Source organism: Neoarius graeffei, chromosome 3 (assembly GCF_027579695.1).
Source record: "Neoarius graeffei isolate fNeoGra1 chromosome 3, fNeoGra1.pri, whole genome shotgun sequence".
Classification (NCBI taxonomy): domain Eukaryota; kingdom Metazoa; phylum Chordata; class Actinopteri; order Siluriformes; family Ariidae; genus Neoarius; species Neoarius graeffei.
The window spans coordinates 88,063,894-88,083,635 of record NC_083571.1 but is presented as its reverse complement, the minus strand read 5'-3'; the positions used below and the strand labels follow the sequence as shown (position 1 = coordinate 88,083,635).

The window sequence follows — 19,742 nt, the reverse complement described above, 5'->3', positions numbered from 1 at the left end:
GACCACCAGCTAAAGTTCTGAATAACTAATGAGGCAGATATGGCATCACGTGAAATCCAGGAATAGTCACTCTTTACAACCGTGGTGAGCAGAAAAGCATGGCATCATGAACAAAACATCAACCTTCATCACAGTCATCATGAGCACATTCTCACCCGATGAGGACAGTCTCGCATTCTCTTCAACTGCCCAGTTTCAGTGAGTCTGTGCTCGTGATAGCCTCAGATGTGTCTGATGGGAACCTCAGCTGAAGCTCTTGACCTGTATTCGTCCATCTTCAGCATTCTTGTCACGAGAGAGAGAGAGAGAAGATGAGATAAAAAGTAAGACATGCTGTTCTACCATTTCACTGATACCATTTGCACAGACTTTTGCCAAAAATTAAAGGAGAATAGAGTAAGTATTCGCCCATGTACATCATCATTCCCAGAGAAAGTGACTACTGAATTAGATTTATTCATCCTGAAGAGACAGGCTTTCCTAAAACACATCTGTCAGGAGAACAGGTGGCCCATGTTGCTACTCTTCCTCGATGTACCACGTACATACGCAGTCAGGGTCATTTCTGAATATTCGCGTCATGAGGAAAAGCAGCGTTCAGGAAACAGTCTGATTCCAATCAGCATCATTCGCTCCTCCCCCTCCTGCCTCTGTCCTCCAGCAAGCCCAGGCTGAGCTGGTGCTCAGATTGGTGTGAAATCGACATTTAATGAAAGAGAGTGTGTGTGTGTACTGGTGTTGTGTGCCTCAATAGATTTGAGTCTTTGTGTGTCATTAGAAATTCACATTGTGTGCGTGAGTGTGCCATTAAGCCTAGATTGGTGTGAAATCATGGTTTAATGGACAGGAAATAGTGTTATTTTTGGAGCACAGAGAGTCTTCTCTGCAAACACCTCACTCATCGCCACAGAAGCTAATGAGCCATGGTGTCACCAGGAGACCACACACACACGAAATCAGTTATACTGGCCAGGTTATTTAGTTATATGGAGAATTTAACCATGTTTTACCAAGTTAAATTGAAACCAGTGCATTCAGGACACAGTGCTGGTGCTAAATACAACAAAACTCATTTTATTTATTTATAGATACATAGAAATGTGGAATAACCCAGTCATTTTGCTTGTACGCTGCTAAGATGTCTACTCATAGCAACGCCACTCAGTGTCAAACACAATAGTGCATTTCACCTGCGTCTCTCTATAAACTCTGACAGTTCTCCATGGAGAGAGGGGCAGGAGGGGATTTCACCTAGATCATGGAATTCAGACCAGACAAAAATCAAGGTGACACCATGCTCCCTTGCACACACATTCTAGTTCTACACGACGCTATACAGTGGCTTGCAAAAGTATTCAAACCCCACCTAACCCCTGGAATTGATCAAATTTGTCTGAATAACACATACACACTAGGCATATTCTTTCTGTCAGTAGTTTTAGTGCAAACTCATGTTCTTTTCTTCTTTTGGTTGTTCCCATTAGGGGTTGCCACAGAGGATCTGTTCCACATATTTGATGTATGTATAGGTTTTACCCTGGATGCCCTTCCTGATGTAACCCTCCCCAATCTATGCAGGCTTGGAACCAGCACTACAACCCCGATTCCAAAAAAAGTTGGGACAAAGTACAAATTGTAAATAAAAATGGAATGCAATGATGTGGAAGAAGGCGGCACGGTGGTGTAGTGGTTAGCGCTGTCGCCTCACAGCAAGAAGGTCCTGGGTTCGAGCCCTGGGGCCGGCGAGGGCCTTTCTGTGCGGAGTTTGCATGTTCTCCCCGTGTCCGCGTGGGTTTCCTCTGGGTGCTCCGGTTTCCCCCACAGTCCAAAGACATGCAGGTTAGGTTAACTGGTGACTCTAAATTGACCGTAGGTGTGAATGTGAGTGTGAATGGTTGTCTGTGTCTATGTGTCAGCCCTGTGATGACCTGGCGACTAGGGTGTACCCCACCTTTCGCCCGTAGTCAGCTGGGATAGGCTCCAGCTTGCCTGCGACCCTGTAGAACAGGATAAAGCGGCTAGAGATAATGAGATGAGATGAGATGATGTGGAAGTTTCAAAATTCCATATTTTATTCAGAATAGAACATAGATGACATATCAGATGTTTAAACTGAGAAAATGTATCATTCAAAGAGAAAAATCAGGTGATTTTAAATTTCATGACAACAACACATCTCAAAAAAGTTGGGACAAGGCCATGTTTACCACTGTGAGACATCCCCTTTTCTCTTTACAACAGTCTGTAAACATCTGGAGACTGAGGAGACAAGTTGCTCAAGTTTAGGGATAGGAATGTTAACCCATTCTTGTCTAATGTAGGATTCTAGTTGCTCAACTGTCTTAGGTCTTTTTTGTCGTATCTTCCGTTTTATGATGCGCCAAATGTTTTCTATGGGTGAAAGATCTGGACTGCAGGCTGGCCAGTTCAGTACCCGGACCCATCTTCTACGCAGCCATGATGCTGTAATTGATGCAGTATGTGGTTTGGCATTGTCATGTTGGAAAATGCAAGGTCTTCCCTGAAAGAGACGTCGTCTGGATGGGAGCATATGTTGCTCTAGAACCTGGATATACCTTTCAGCATTGATGGTGTCTTTCCAGATGTGTAAGCTGCCCATGCCACGCGCACTAATGCAACCCCATACCATCAGAGATGCAGGCTTCTGAACTGAGCGCTGATAACAACTTGGGTCGTCCTTTTCCTCTTTGGCGTCCCTGATTTCCATAAAAACTTCAAATTTTGATTCGTCTGACCACAGAACAGTTTTCCACTTTGCCACAGTCCATTTTAAATGAGCCTTGGCCCAGAGATGACGTCTGCGCTTCTGGATCATGTTTAGATACGGCTTCTTCTTTGAACTATAGAGTCTTAGCTGGCAACGGCGGATGGCACGGTGAATTGTGTTCACAGATAAATGTTCTCTGGAAATATTCCTGAGCCCATTTTGTGATTTCCAATACAGAAGCATGCCTGTATGTGATGCAGTGCCGTCTAAGGGCCCGAAGATCACGGGCACCCAGTATGGTTTTCCGGCCTTGACCCTTACGCACAGAGATTCTTCCAGATTCTCTGAATCTTTTGACGATATTATGCACTGTAGATGATGATATGTTCAAACTCTTTGCAATTTTACACTGTCGAACTCCTTTCTGATATTGCTCCACTATTTGTCGGCGCAGAATTAGGGGGATTGGTGATCCTCTTCCCATCTTTACTTCTGAGAGCCGCTGCCACTCCAAGATGCTCTTTTTATACCCAGTCATGTTAATGACCTATTGACAATTGACCTAATGAGTTGCAATTTGGTCCTCCAGCTGTTCCTTTTTCGTACCTTTAACTTTTCCAGCCTCTTATTGCCCCTGTCTCAACTTTTTTGAGATGTGTTGCTGTCATGAAATTTCAAATGAGCCAATATTTGGCATGAAATTTCAAAATATCTCACTTTCGACATTTGATATGTTGTCTATGTTCTATTGTGAATACAATATCAGTTTTTGAGATTTGTAAATTATTGCATTCCATTTACAATTTGTACTTTGTCCCAGCTTTTTTGGAATCGGTGTTGTAAGTATGCACTGTCTTGTGCAACCCTAGTGGCTGGGTATTTTACATAATCTGCATGTCTTTGGACTGTGAAGCACCCAGAGGAAACCACAGGCAGAACATGCAAACTCCACACAGAAAGGCCTCTGTTCACCATGAGGTTCGAACCTGGAACCTACTTGCAGTGAGGCAACAGTGCTAACCACTGCACCACTGTGCCACCTCATGTTCTCTTACAGTGAAATTTCAAAGTAAAATAAATTATTGGCTTGCAATAGCACCCCACATTCTCAAAAGTCCAAATTAAAGATATTGTTTTAACAAGGACATAATTTGCCTTTACCTTTGAAATATTAAAACAGCTCCCATTTTCTGAACCACCTCAGTAGAACTGTCATTGAAGGGACTATCAGTGAAAATGAAGGCTAAGGGCCCGGTCCCACAACACCGATAACTATAACTATACCTATAACTACAACTATGACTGTACCTCTGCCTGAATTTAGTTCCAGTCTGGAGCAGTCACACCACAACTATAATCCCGACCATAATATCATTTGGTCCTGCCACTTAGGTAAATAAATGCATGCAACTTAGGAATAGTCATGAAAGTTTTTTCCAAGTAGTAGCACATTATTCCAGGTCATACTGTACAGCTTGGACTTCAAAACAACCCATGTACAGTACATACTCTGGTGGTTGACCAGAGATAAAGATAGGTCACGGACTACGGACATATAATAAAAAAGGATACAAAATACCTAGTGGTTACGGATTTTAGTACAGATGCATCACGATGCTAATAATTTACGGATTGGTCATGGACATTTCAGGATATTATAGATTGGTTATCAGTTTCATACAGATAATGCATCACAGATAAAAAGTTAAGAAGTCTAAAACAATGAAATGTTTGGACTGCCAAAGTTCATAACTAAAATATCTGACCTGCATTTATATGTTTACTTTTTTAATTTATTATTGATATTTCATGGAGGGGCGGCACGGTGGTGTAGTGGTTAGCGCTGTCGCCTCACAGCAAGAAGGTCTGGGTTCAAGCCCCGTGGCTGGCGAGGGCCTTTCTATGCGGAGTTTGCATGTTGTCCGCGTGGGTTTCCTCCGGGTGCTCCAGTTTCCCCCACAGTCCAAAGACATGCAGGTTAGGCTAACTGGTGACTCTAAATTGACCGTAGGTGTGAATGGTTGTCTGTCTCTATGTGTCAGCCCTGTGATGACCTGGCAACTTGTCCAGGGTGTACCCTGCCTTTCGCCCGTAGTCAGCTGGGATAGGCTCCAGCTTGCCTGCGACCCTGTAGAACAGGGCTAGAGATAACGAGATGAGATGAGATATTTCATGGAAAATCACGTATCCGTGAATAAAAGATCTGTGCTTTGTATTATATTTTTTATTTTCCGTGAATCCGTATTCTGTGACTTCATGATGCAGCAAGGATGTACAAAGATGTTTGGGGAAAAATAGCACATGCTTAGACAACATCACATGTAAACAATTAGCTGATTGGTCAGATGTTTTTTTGGATCAGGTCCAGCCCTGGAAAAATAGCTCCAGAAGCAATCTCACTGATACGGATAAACCCAGGCCTGGGCTATAGGTATCGTTATCAGTCTGGTCTGACCACCAACCACATAAACTGCAGGGGACTGATTTATTTATAGTTCTTGTTATAGTTGTAGTTATATAGTTATCAGTATTGTGGGACCGGGCCTTAAGGAACATTCTAAGGAAGTTAAAGATAAGGTCATGGAATGTAATAACTAAAGATTAGGGTGTAAAATTACATCTAAGAGGTTGGACATCCCAGTAAGCCCTGTTGGATTTAAAGTGAGGATGTGAAACATGGTGTTGGCAGCATCATGCTCTGTTTTCACTTGTTATCCTCAAGAACCTGGGCTTCTTGTCAAAATTGGAGGTTCCTTTTACAAAAGAACCTGCTTCAGGAAAAAAAAAACATCACCTTTCAGAAGGAGAATGGGCCCAAACACAAGGCCGAAGCAATAAAGGAATGGTGGATAGTCTACAGTGGCCAAGACAAAGTCCAGATTTTGAGAATCTATGGCACAGAAAGGTGGCACTACCAAGTAATAGTCTGAAGGGGTTGAATACTTATGAAAGCAGCATTTTTTCAGCTTTTGTTTTCTGTAAACATCTGCTGACTAAATTCAGAATGAATACTGAATGAATACTGGTTATGTTAAAAGATTCTTTGTGTCATTTATAACCCTGACTAATCTGATGACTTTCAAGGGGGATGAATATCATCAGATTGATATTCAAGGCACTAGAAGTCTCAGGTATAGAAATGATGTTCTTCACATGATTGAGCTTTGACACATTTTTGTTTTATTAAGACAAACATAAAACTACAACTCGTTAAATTCATTTGTTTAAAAAAAAAGAAAAGAAAGATATGCCCTTTTCATCAAGCAGATCTCTCTCAGAAATTGTGTTTTACTCGGTGTGAAAGACGCCGAACACCTTTTCCATGTCAGATTCAATCGTTACATAATCGAGGTAGGTCATTGTAGCATAACAATTACATGCAATTCAATACCTCATTTTAACAAATTGTAAAGGAACAACCTTATTATATTACACTGTTCAATGACTGCCCAGAAATAAATGGTAGCTTGGGATTCATTTATGCAAGAAACTAATTAGAACTGACATTATACAAAAGATTCTGTTGTAGAGAAATAATATCCAATGTTGTCTCATTTAACTGCAAGCCTTAATGATCCGTTCGACTGCTGTTTTAATTGCATAAATTTGTCCCAACATGGATGCATAAAAGAGAGCTTTGCTATGGATTAAAATCCCAAAAATAAAATTCGCAAGCACAGTGGTGTAGTGGTTAGCACTGGTGCCTCACAGCAAGAAGGTTCTGGGTTCGAGCCCAGAGGCTGATGGAGGCCTTTCTGTGTGGAGTTTGCATGTTCTCCCTGTGTCTGTGTGGGTTTCCTCAGGGTGCTCCGGTTTCCCCCACAGTCCAAAGACATGGGGTTAGGTTAACATGGCGCAGCCATGGCCTGAGGTTGGGCTCAAGTGCCCTTGAGCAAGGTACCTAACCCCCAACTGCTCCCTGGGTGCTGTAGCATAGCTGCCCACTGCTCTGGGTATGTGTGCGTGCTCATTGCTCACTTATGTGTGCATGTGTGTGTTCACTGTTTCAGATAAGTTAAATGTTGAGGTTAAATTTCACTGTGTGCTTGAGTGTACATGTGACATACAGTCTTTTTCTTCTTCTACTACTACTATCTGGAAATTTCTTTCAGATCTGCTTGACAGTTAATAAGGTCCATGTCCTATCAGAAGCATACAGTCAAAAGTTAGGACACACCTTCTAATTCAGTGTTTTTTCTTTATTTTAATGAATTAAAAGACACGTCATGTCTTAAAGTAATGACGGATGTTGTTTTTCTTTACTTTGTTGACGGTTCTTGACATAATATGGATTACTACAGTTGTGGAATTACTAGAGTAGTTCATGCTGGTTATGTATGCACTTTTATGTCCAGAGCTAAACTCTTCAGAAATCAACTAATTGAAGGTCACTGATCAATGTTTGCTTGGTAACACATTTGCCACTGACGGCGAAATTGGCGAAATGGCCACGCCCCCTTTTTAGCGAAGAACTACCAATTACCACCACTGTATCTCCGGAACCGTTCGGCCTAGAAGGTCATGTGACCATTCAAAATGTCCGGAATTGCCACATTATGGGGGGTCGGTAATACATTATTATGTCCTAAAACCAATGGTTTTCAATATATTTGCAATAAACTAATTTCTGCATCATACACTACAGTCCTGACCTTTTTTATATTACTTACTGTATGTACATTATCCATATTTGTCAGTTTAGTTATGTGGATTTCAACACTTTTTGCCCTTACTACAACCACAAAACACCACACATTTTAAGTTCTTTGCTCTGCAAGTGCATTTCTTGGTACTCATACATGACGTTGGGCATTTGCATGGAGGCGGTAGGTCATCTGGTCTGCATGGTACAGGCAGTATCACAGGAGTTATGCCGAAGTCTGTTGTTTTATATCCAAACTTGAGCGGATCTAGTTTAATCATTAGAGGATTTGGAGCTTCTAACCACAATCTGCACTGCAGATATGCTCGTTTTATGTGTTCTTGTAGTGTGGAGGAACAGCACACAAGCTGGTTAAAGTCAAGTTCTTTCCTAGAATTATGGTACTGCTCCCATCAATACTCATCAAATGTTGAACAGTCGGTTTTCTTTAATCCAGTTACAAGGAATTTTTCAGCATTACTTATCATCTTCGGTGACAATTCCTCTGCACCAAACCCTTCCAATAGAGAGAGATCCATTGAAGCTTTCAGGCCAGCCAGCTTTGAACCCAAATTGCTGGTACTGTCGCACCCACTTAATGCGTGAATTGCTGGTAGACACGACACCAAATTGCTGTTCAGTTGATCAACTAACAGGTGAACAGGCACAGTCTTCTTGTTCTTCCTGTTGCCAAGCTTTACATAGAGTTTTTGTAGTTCCCATGTTTTCTTGAAATGGAAGATGAGGTTTACGAAAACGTCTGTGTCAGGTGAGTCAACTAAGATCGATTGAAAACCATGTTTTACACCATCATTGATATGGAACATGATTCTGTCATCAGCCTCTTCTTGGTTGCTTGAGAGCTTTGTGATTGTTGTTTCTTTGCCCGCAAACAGTTTTCTACATTCACCACCATATACTCCACCGAAGAAGATTTCCTTATCTGACACAATATTTTGTAGCATCCACTTGAAGAAGTACTCTTGGAACCTCACTTTGTTCAACATTGAGCTCCAGAACATGTCTAGATCAACAGGTACCTTCTGATTGTCAGACCTAATGGTGATAGTGATTTGTTCGGAACTTCTCTCTGCACGTTCCATTTGCTTGATCGATGATTTTTGATAAACATCAAAAATAATATCTATTCTTGTTGACTCCACTGCGGTAGCAAGAATGATTTTGGATAAAGTCTCAGCCAATTGCCCAAATGTTTCAATGTCCATCTTTTTTATTGGTAGTCTACGTACGAGTGCCATGAAATCAACTGTTATCATTTGAGCATCACATTTTACATTCCTTTTGTCTTGTGGAAGTTGGTTGACCAGTTCTCTTGATAGGGACGCTTTATCAGGCATTTCAATCGTATTCCATCTTTACCTTCAGTGGTGAGGAAATGGGATGTGCTGGTCAACTTATACTTCAGAAGCTCCAGCATACTGTACCCTCTTTCTCTAGCATAGTCAATGTACCTTATCGTTTCTGCCGCATCTTTTTTTGCCACCGATTTCTGCCCAATGGATGAAGTCGAAGCATGCTGTACAAAAACAGTCTTACGGTTGGTAGGTATTGTATCATGTAGATGCTTCTCCTTATTCTGGAGTCTCATGAAATCTTACCATATTACAATAACAGCAGGCAGTGATTCAAATTATAATTACTTTCCATCAAAGAACACTTTAAAACTTGAACGCTGATCACTTCCTAAAACAAAAAGAAACAAATATTATAGGATACACTTGGTATTTTCATGAACACTCAGTAGCAAAACAGTGTCAGGGCAATGGTGGGATGAGTCATGGCATGGCATATATATTACATCCATGTAAATTACACTGAACATGGGTTCGAAATGTGTTGAAATTAGTCTTTTGCAAATATCTTGAAAACCATTGGTTTTAGGACATAATAATGTATTACCGACCCCCCATAATGTGGCAATTCCGGACATTTTGAATGGTCACATGACCTTCTAGGCCGAACGGTTCCGGAGATACAGCGGTGGTAATTGGTAGTTCTTCGCTAAAAAGGGGGCGTGGGCATTTCGCCAATTTCGCCGTCAGTGGCAAATGTGTTACCAAGCAAACATTGATCAGTGACCTTCAATTAGTTGATTTCTGAAGAGTTTAGCTCTGGACATAAAAGTGCATACATAACCAGCATGAGCTACTAGAGTAAATAGGGCTATTTACTGTATTTTTATTATTTACTGTTTGGTCTCAAACACATTAAGAAGGCAAGAAACTCGTCCACTAATTAACTTTTGACGAGGCACGCCTGTTAATTGAAAAGTATTCCAGGTGACGACCTCATGAAGCTGGTTAAGATAATGCCAATAGTGTGCAAAGCATCATCAAGGTAAACGGTGGCTACTTTGAAGAATCTAAAATATGAAACTTTTTTTCATACTTTTTCTGTTTACCACATAATTTCATATATGTTCCAGATGTTATTTCTTAGTTTTGATGTCTTCAGTATTGTTCTACATTGTAGAAAATAGTCAAAATACAGAAAATCCTATGAATGAGTAGGGGTGTCCAAACTTTTGACTGGTATGTGTTACACCCCACACTAGATGCTGAAGTTCCGTTGTGTTACCCGTCATGCCTCTGAGTCCAGTATACTATCTAAAAAGACACACTGGATTGGTTTATGCCGGTTTTGTTTAGGTCAGTGTCAACAACCAATGCTGGTATAATGGTGTCTTCTTAACAGGAGCTAAACAGTTCACCCGACAGAGTTGGAGTTCATTTTCAGTAACCAAATCTGAAAATGACCCTCGCCAGTCCATCACAGGGCTAATTTCCAGCCCACAAAAACGTAAATGAAATCCTGACGCTAAAAAACTAGACACCTCTATTGTATAGGCATTTTGTGAGTCAGTGTTTCTAAGGTGTCTCTGAAATGAAATTATGATACAGCATGTCTAGAAGCACAACCTTTTACACATTTAGTGCAGTGGATATAAAAAGTGTACACACCCCGTTAAAATGATAGGTTTTTCTGATGTAAAAAAAAAAAAAGACCACGATAAATAATTCAAAACTTTTCCCACCTTTAATGTGACCTATAACCTGTACAATTCAATTGAAAAACAAACAAATCCATTAGGGGGGAAAACATAAAAAATAAAAAAAGTACAATAACCTGGTTGCATAAGTGTGCACACCCTTAAACTAATACTTTGTTGAAGCACCTTTTGATTTAATTACAGCATTCAGTCTTTTTGGGTCGGAGTCTATCAGCCTGCCACATCTAGACTTGCCAATATTTGCCGTCTCTTCCTTGGAAAAGCGCTCCAAATCTGTCAGATTGTGAGGGCATCTCTTGTGCACAGCCCTCTTCAGGTCACCCCGCAGATTTTCAATTGGATTTAGGTCTGGGCTCTGGCTGGGTCATTCCAAAACTTTTTTGGGGTCATTGTCATGCTGAAAGATGAAATTCCTCTTCAGCTTTCTAGCAGACACCTGAAGGTTTTGGGCCAAAATTTAAAACTGTTCATAATTCCCTCCACCTGGACTAAAGCCCCTGTTCCAGCTGAAGAAAAACGACCCCAAAATATGATGCTGCCACCACCATGCTTCACCGTGGGTATGGGGTTCTTTTGGTGATGCGCAGTGGTGTTTTTGCACCAAACATACCTTTTGGAATTGTGGCCAAAATGTTCAACCTTGGTTTCATCAGACCATAACACATTTTCCCCACATGCTTTTGGGAGAGTTGATGTATTTTTTTTTTGCAAAATTTAGCCGAGCCTGGATGTTTTTCTTTGACCCTACCTCATAGTCCAGACACATGGAGATTGTTGTCACGTGTAGTACACAACCAGTACTTGCCAGAAATTCCTGCAGCTCCTTCAGTGTTGCTGTAGGCCTCTTGGCAGCCTCCCTGAACAGTTTTCGTCTTGTCTTTTCATCAATTTTGGAGGGACGTCCAGTTCTCAGTAATGTCACTGTTCTCCCATATTTTCTCCACTTCTTGATGACTGTCTTCACTGTGCTCCATGGTATATCTAATGCTGTGGAAATGTTTTTGCACCCTTCTCCTGACTGATACCTTTCAACAATGAGATCCCTTTGACGCTTTGTAAGCTCTCTGCGAACGCTGGCTTTTGCTGGAGGATGCAACTGAGTAAATGTCTGAACTTTATTTGGGGTTCATCAGAGTCATTTTAACTGATGGCAGGTGTGAACCTAAAAAGACTGAATGCTGTAATTAAATCAAAAGGTGCTTCAACAAAGTATTAGTTTAAGGGTGTGCACACTTATGCAACCAGCTTATTGTACGTTTTTTATTTTTTATGTTTTTCCCCCAGCACGGTGGTGTCGTGGTTAGCGCTGTCGCCTCACAGCAAGAAGGTCCGGGTTCGAGCCCCGTGGCCGGCGAGGGCCTTTCTGTGCGGAGTTTGAATGTTCTCCCCGTGTCCGCGTGGGTTTCCTCCGGGTGCTCCGGTTTCCCCCACAGTCCAAAGACATGCAGGTTAGGTTAACTGGTGGCTCTAAATTGACCGTAGGTGTGAATGTGAGTGTGAATGGTTGTCTGTGTCTGTGTGTCAGCCCTGTGATGACCTGGCGACTTGTCCAGGGTGTACCCCGCCTCTCGCCCGTAGTCAGCTGGGATAGGCTCCAGCTTGCCTGCGACCCTGTAGAACAGGATAAAGCAGCTAGAGATAATGAGATGAGAGGAGACATTTTCCCCCCTAACAGATTTGTTTCTTTTTCAACTGAATTGTACAGGTTATAGGTCACATTAAAGGTGGGAAAAGTTTTGAAATTATTTATTGTGGTCTCATTTTTTTTTTTACATCAGAAAAACCTTACACTTTTTATAACCACAGTATGTATGTAATATGTATTAGTATGTACATAGTATGTATTAATATACATTTAATATGTACTAGAATGTATGTAGCATGTACTGCGTACATGATGCATTTTCTAAGTTTGGTAATCACAGGTGTCTAATGCTTCCCATGCAAACTGCAGTTTGAATTTACCAATTATATCATACATGTTGTACATACAATTGTTGCTAAATAGGAGTTTAGTGAGCATTTAGTGCAATGCTCTCAGTGCAAGCTTGCACAACAAAAGTGAGGTGATAGTAGGAACCCAGTGACATATTCAACCAATCGCTATTAAATACTGGAAGCTGTACTTTCATACAAGAGTTCACTCGAAGCTCACACAGAGTTCAGTCTTCTCGGTTTGAAAATGGTTTTCACACTCGACTAAAAATCCTAAACTAGTCACCATTTCCACCATCTGCGTTCTCAATCAAAGTGATGTAGCTGAGGGGTGCAAGCGGTTTCAAGCCAACTAATTAATAATGTTAAAACTGTTAAAATGTTATCACCCAAATGAGGATGGGTTCCCTTTTGAGTCTGGTTTCTCTCAAAGTTTCTTCCTCATGTCATCTGAGGGAGTTTTTCCTCGCCACCGTCACCACAGGCTCGCTCATTGGGGATAAATTAGGGATAAAATTAGCTCATGTTTAAAGTCACAAATTCTGTCAAGCAGCTTTGTGACAATGTCTATTGTTAAAAGTGCTATAAAAATAAACTTGACGAATAAGATTTTCTGGACAAAAATGAAGTGTTAATAGCTTGCTGCACCTTTACTACTACTACTACTACTAATAATAATAATAATAATAAAAAAACAGGCAAATAAAAGGCATAGATGGAATTTATTAATTTTTTAATGTCAAACAATATTAATTTTGCCTTCACATCAAATAGAACACAAACACAGGGACAGGATGTAAAAGAACATGATCAACAACACACAGGAGGCGTGTTGTTTGTTCTAAAGTGCTGGACCAGGTGCTTTGGGATTCCTCAGACACCTTCGCTCTCATGGGGTGCCAGGGCAGGAGGCAGAGTGCTGCCACACGGACCATCAAAATGATACCTGATGGAGAGAAGGTGGAAATATTGCAACACCTCTATTAGATCACAGCTGCTTTTAATAGAAGACTAAGAACACTGTTTATATATTTTAAAAAACAACAACAACAACAACAGGAAGTTCCTCAAAACAGGATGCACACAGGCACTCAGTTTGAATAAATTTTAATGATTTTATATATATATAACAAATCAATCCTAGGGGTCTGTATTTCAGAGAGATATACAAGAGAGACTGGATGATATACAGAATACTGAAATAATGTGGAGGGAAACAAAGCTCTCTCTCTTTGTGTGTGTGTGTGTGTGAGTGAGAGAGAGAGTGAGAGAGAGAGAGAGAGAGAGAGAGAGAGACTCACATAAAGCGATTGGTGGCAGGTGTGCATTCCATGTTAAATTCAGCCACAGGCACTCCTCTAGCTGCCACCTGAGGAGCAAACATGGCTGCTGGGTAAACTATTGAGGACGTACCCACCTAGAGACAAGAGAACACACACACACACACACACACACACACATACGTTTAAGATGCAGAATCCTTGTTTTGAAATTATGAATAAGCCAGTGGAGTTTGCCCCATGAAAAAGAAAAAAAAAAAAAAAACACACACCATAGACAACATTACACGGTTGTGTGAAGATATGAAGTTTATCTTCGAGTGGTGACCATATTCACGAGTGAGTGAAGTGAATGAATGAAAATATTTAACATGAGAAGATAAACGCCGTGTAATGTTCTTTATATTATATGGACACATCCACAAAAAAAAAAAGCAAGTTTAATCAAAAGAATTTTACTTTTGAACCGGTTCGCCATTTTGACAACACGCTTCTCGTCAGTGGGGAAACACTGGGAGTGACATCACTGGCGTGAAATCGGTCACTCAGATCCGTGATGTATTTTGTATGAAAAATGTGATTTTTTTTTTTTCAAAACGAGAAGATAAACTTCATATCTTCAAACCAACTTGTGATTTTCTTTTTATTATCCAGACACATTCAGAAACAGAAAGCACCCAAATTTATCAAAACAATTCATTGATTTCCTCACAAGTAACATATAGAGAGTTAGGTCACGGTTTTGGTTCTCCATGCCCTGGATGTATTTTTCATACGAGCTACAAGTGGTGTATTTCCCAGTAAACACTCGTGTCCATATAATATCAGGGTGTCTACAGGTTTGTCCAAGTTAAATTTAAGACTTAAGACTTTTTCATACCATGTTCCAAAAAAAAATTAAGACCAAATCTAAAAAGTCACGCAAAAACGTACTCTTTTGAGAAAAAAAAAAAAACTATATAATTTAATGTAACTTATTGTCCTTGTAAACATTCACCAGAAAACACTATTCTAGTAGAAGTACTTCATTTCTTTTCCTTGACAGGCATTCACACACTCAGAACACAATATAAGGATCGGATAAACCTGTAACTATGTGACAATCAGAATGCAGTCACAACGTTTGAATCCAATGTAACAATGTGAAAATGTGAATGAAGTCACACACAGAATCCAATGCAACAGGTTTTTTAATTATTATTTTCTCTGCTTGGGGAGTCACACTGTAAGCAGAATTGTTCAATTCCATCTTTGGTCAAACAACAATGCAGAAAACAACAGTTACACAATGTGAATGCACATACACCTGAAACTTCGGCTCACTCACTTGAAAGGTATGCTCACTTGCACTTCTTAAAACACTTGGAACGATACCCACACACAAACAATACTATTCTCTCACATGCACGCAATAGAATATATTCTCTCACACACACACACAATATTCTCTTACATCTCGCAGATCTATCCTCTTCTCCACGACCGTTAGTGGTGGCAGCGCTGAAGTCGGATATTTGAGGCTGATGCTCGCGGCCTTTAGCAAAAGCAACATGCTTGGCGCTTTTCATATGAGAGTCCACCGCTCTTATCCCCATTGTGGCCAACTTAAAAGTCTTACAGCATGCTACACAGTATGCCTCGTTGGCATCTTTGGGTACAGCTTTCAGCCACCATGAGTATTTTGCATCTTGCAGCCAGTTATCATGAAATTTACATTTACCCATTGTGGCTCGGACTACCCTCCATCAACAGATCAGGCACTGAGTGGTTGTCAAGCACGCGTGTATCTAGCAACCGGTGGATTCAGAGCCTGTGCGGTATAATTGTGAGCATCAAAAACGATTAAACTTTTCCCCATCCAAAGTGTACCACATTTTACCGATATGACTGAGTAAAATGTCCATAAATTTAAGATTGAAAATTTAAGACCACGGGGTTTGAAATTTAAGACAATTTAAGACTTAAGGACCCGTGGCCACCCTGAATATTTAACAATAACTTTTAACAGGGATGTGATTTGGGGCTGGTGAAATTATCTGCAAATTTTAGGCGGGGGTCTGGGGGCCGCAGGCCCCCAGCTGGTCCAGGGCAGCGCCCTGGTGGGGGGACAAGGGGGGAAGCCCCCCGAAGCTCCTGGGTTTTGGGGTTTTCTGACTTAAAAATTGTACTAAAATGCCAAGCAAAACACACAAGAAAAAAACTTGTCATGATTAACAAATTCAAGCCAATTTAATGGTCAACATGCAACTCTGACACACACACTCACTCTCTCTCTCACACACACACTCACTCTCTCTCACACACACACTCACTCTCTCTCACTCACTCACCCCCCCCCAAAGAACCAGCGAGGGCAGGGCGAGCTAGCCCCGCGCTTTGGGACGTAATTCGCCCCGAGGCGAGCCGCGGCGCTCCGCTTAGGTTTCGTTTCTATCCCGGGCTCCAGCCCGACTTTGGACGCTCGTAGCTCGGGCAGGGGAGGTCCCAGTATCCCCAAACTTGACAGCCAGAGACCTCTGCCCTCTCCCCAAAGAACGAAATCGCTGAACAAATGTCTCACAGTCTCATGTCCAACGTCTGTAGCAACCTCTTTCTCCAACCATTCCCAGCGGGACTTGTTTTTCACTATTCTGTCGATTTCTTTAACTCGATTTGCATCTTTACGTTCGATCACGGAGGCTGCCATCTTTCAACTCTTTGTTTGAAGCGAGCTTACATACAGCTATCTAACAAGCGCGTTCATTGGTTGTTACAGAGCGATGGGCCAATCACGTACCTCGTTTCATCTCAATGACGTAATTGCGTAAATGACGTAATTACGTCAATGAGATGAAACGAGGTACGTGATTGGCCCATCGCTCTGTAACAACCAATGAACGCGCTCGCTTCAAACAAACAGTTGAAAGATGGCAGCCTCCGTGATCGAGGCATAAAGATGCAAATCCGAGGCTGCCATCTTTCAAACAAAGTCGGAACGAATAGGATACGAATGTGGATTTGAGTGAAAAATCGGAAACATTTTTTTTTTCAAGTTTTGAGGTGAAAAAAGCGGAATTCCGCGAATTCGCGGAAAAATCACATCCCTGTTTTAAGCCTTGGGTATAGTGCTGACTGTTTTCGACAGTCCTTTCCTGCCCTTATTAAGGCTTCCTCCTTATAGAATAGACTGTACTCATGATTATGAATTATGATTACCCTGTCACACCTGTAACCTTCATCATATCTTACAGGACTTTTAAAAAAGTCGGATGACGCTGCTGTATTCACCATCTTGCAATTAATTAGCATCGAGGCATGTTGCAGTCTATGACATTAGGGCTGAGTGATGTGACCTAAAAATTATATCACGATATTTTCTGACAATATTTGTGTCGCATATCATATATTATGCTGTGAAAATAATGCTCAGAGACAAAAGAACATGACTGCACATGCAGATTGTTTGCAAGTATATCGACGCAGGGACATCAGAGGGCGCTCGTGCACTTCCGTGGCCAGTTCGAGAGTGTCCTTGCTGTAGCCTGCAGGACAGGGCGAGACGAGATGTCACACATTTACCATATAAGGAAGATTACATGATACACCCTTACCCAAATCCTAACCATAATCTTTGCACATCATTGCCTCCATATATGGCAAGTATCCAACTTCTCACTCCGCCCACATCCAGGCCGCTCCATCCCACAGGCTGCAACAAGGGATACTTTCCCCAGTTTGGGCTTGTTGGGCAACCATCATAAACTCGTGCAGCTCAGAACATGGGGCTCTTGTTCATGAGCTCCAATGCTGCTCTTGCACACTGTACTTACTCTCTGCTCTGGAACTCTACTAGCCTGGGCCCGCCCATCCTAAGCGTGACGCAACACGAGGGCCTGTTCCGAGCTTAGTCTGGCCAGGCAGGCTATCTACAGCATTTCCAAGCTCCCGAAAAATCGGGAACCAATCAACTTTGAGCATCTCCAACGGCCCTGGGTAGAGGCGTGTTCAAGGCAGTGACGTAGTAGAACTGCGACCGGAAGCCATAGATTGTTTACAGAATCTATGCCGGAAGCGCTTCATTCACATCACGAACATGGAGCAGCGGCAAGCCTTTAACACAGCGGTAGATGCTGTATTGAAAGCATTCAACGGGAAGTTCTCATTGAAAACGGAGCAAAGAGCAGCCGTGGAGGTATTTATTGAAAGGAAGGACGCTTTCGCCTTGCTCCCGACCGGCTTCGGTAAGAGTTTAATCTACCAGTTAGCCCCGTCACGTCACATACGTCAGAGGAAAGAGTGATGTGATTGGTTTAAGCTTCGTCACAGCCTTTTCTGGCTTCGACCAGTAGCAAACTGAGGCATTTCAGGGAGGCGGGTCAACCACGGGCTCTGGGAAACGGTTTGGCTTAATAGCTTGGCCAGACCAAATGCTCGGAGAGCTTTGAAGTCGCGTTAGCCAGGCTAGAACTCTACCTGTATTTGCTTTGTTTTTGTCCCCGGTTTTCCATATGTTTTTTTTTTTTTTTGCTCCTTACTCCAGTTTTGGGTTAATAAAGCCCTTTTTCTTCCACCCGTGACCCGGTGTCTGCTCCTCCACCTCCTGCCAACAGCAAGATTGTAATATAATAAGCCTAATTTATTATTAAGCTACTTTTGCGTTTCATGTCACATTATACAGACCCTTCATTGATGTATTTGTGGAGTAAAAACACTGCAGATGATATTTCTGCTCAATCGCAATACGATATTTCAGTTAACCGAATAGTCATATCGCAATAATGATCATTTATCGATATATCGCCTGGTCTTATAAGAAACACAATCATTGAATAGTACAAGACAATACACAAGTGATGACAGACTGGGTACACTGGGCCGCGAATCCTCCCCCCCAAGTTGAAGCCAATTTTTTACTCATAGGAAGGTACAATTGCTGGGTTGCATCCGATGTCACATCTGCCTACGGTCACACTACAGCTCGCGATGGGTTAATCGATGCATGACTATAGACCCCTTCGCAGTAAACGTCACTCATACAAAAGCGGAAATTGCGCGCGCAGCCTGGACCCAAAAAAGACTCAGAAATGCCTAGTTGTTGTGTTTTCAGGTTTCAGAATCATAGCAGTGATGGGGTTAAAATGTTCAGAATTCCATCAGGATCTCACCCATTCCAAAAAATAAATAAATAAATAAATAAATAAAAAAATCGCCGACGTCTATGACTACAAGCCGTCAAACGTGTAGACTGGGATGAAAGCACTATCAAAAATGCGCGGGTTTGCAGCGCCCACTTCATCACAGGTAAGATCAGGCTATTTATTAAATCTTTCTTTTTTATTCTTTCTAGTCTTCGTTTATTGATGTAGCAAAATACTTTGGTAGCGTTTGTCTGATTAGCTGGGTCATAGTTACACAATGTAATGAATATTGTTAGCATGTTAACTTAGCTTTGCATGCGATTTTGTTTGTAGGAGAGCTCTCGCTTGACTCAAGCAGTCCAGATTTTGTGCCATCATTATTTGTGTATGCCGAAAATCACAATTTTAAAGCAAGGATGGAAAGGTAAAATTGTGTGCCCTCACTCTAAATGCCAACTTACGTTGACTGCTCTAACCTAGCTCCCGCCCCGTTCAGTTTCATTTCTGGTCTCTGCCTCTCGCTTTTTACGCAGCTCTGATTTCTCTTAGCTGCACTCTTTACACTATCATTCCTTTCATGCCATTACCTCCTGCAAATTGCTGTTTAGTGTTGGTATTTGCTCTTGTAGCTAAAACCACATTGCCATCACATCACTGGCATAATTTGATTAAAACAAAATGAATATGAATGTCCCATTGTTAATCAAGTTGTACATGCCCGCACATGACTTGTAGGCACGAAGTTTTTCGTGGGTGTACACTGAAGTCTTGTCAATAAGGTATGAGTATATATCTGGCCATTGTATACCAGGGAACTTACTAACATCGTCCGTCCACTCTTTAATTAAATACGGATCCGGTAGGCGATGTCCACTTGTTAGAGTTAACTTATTTATGTAGCATTCTCGATCTTGTAACAACAATTGTTTGGCATAATCTGACAGCTCATAATGCCGGTCTATGGGCAGCGCCATTGTTTCTGGGTCCAGGCTGCGCGCGCATCCTGGCA

The 19,742-nt window shown here is 41.6% G+C and overlaps 1 protein-coding gene across 4 annotated transcripts in view; it reads right to left on the bottom strand.

Annotated features, from left to right (window-relative positions):
• Positions 1-13,039: 13,039 nt before the first annotated feature.
• sirt5 (sirtuin 5) overlaps positions 13,040-19,742 on the bottom strand; it is a 66,827-nt gene continuing 60,124 nt past the window's right edge. For all 4 annotated transcript variants that reach the window (XM_060917607.1, XM_060917608.1, XM_060917609.1 and 1 more), the window contains 2 exons: positions 13,638-13,753; positions 13,040-13,282 (listed from right to left, as the gene is read on the bottom strand). In XM_060917607.1, coding sequence (XP_060773590.1) covers positions 13,210-13,282; positions 13,638-13,753 — 189 coding nt within the window. In that variant the 3' untranslated portion in view covers positions 13,040-13,209. The remainder of the gene's footprint in view (positions 13,283-13,637; positions 13,754-19,742) is intronic.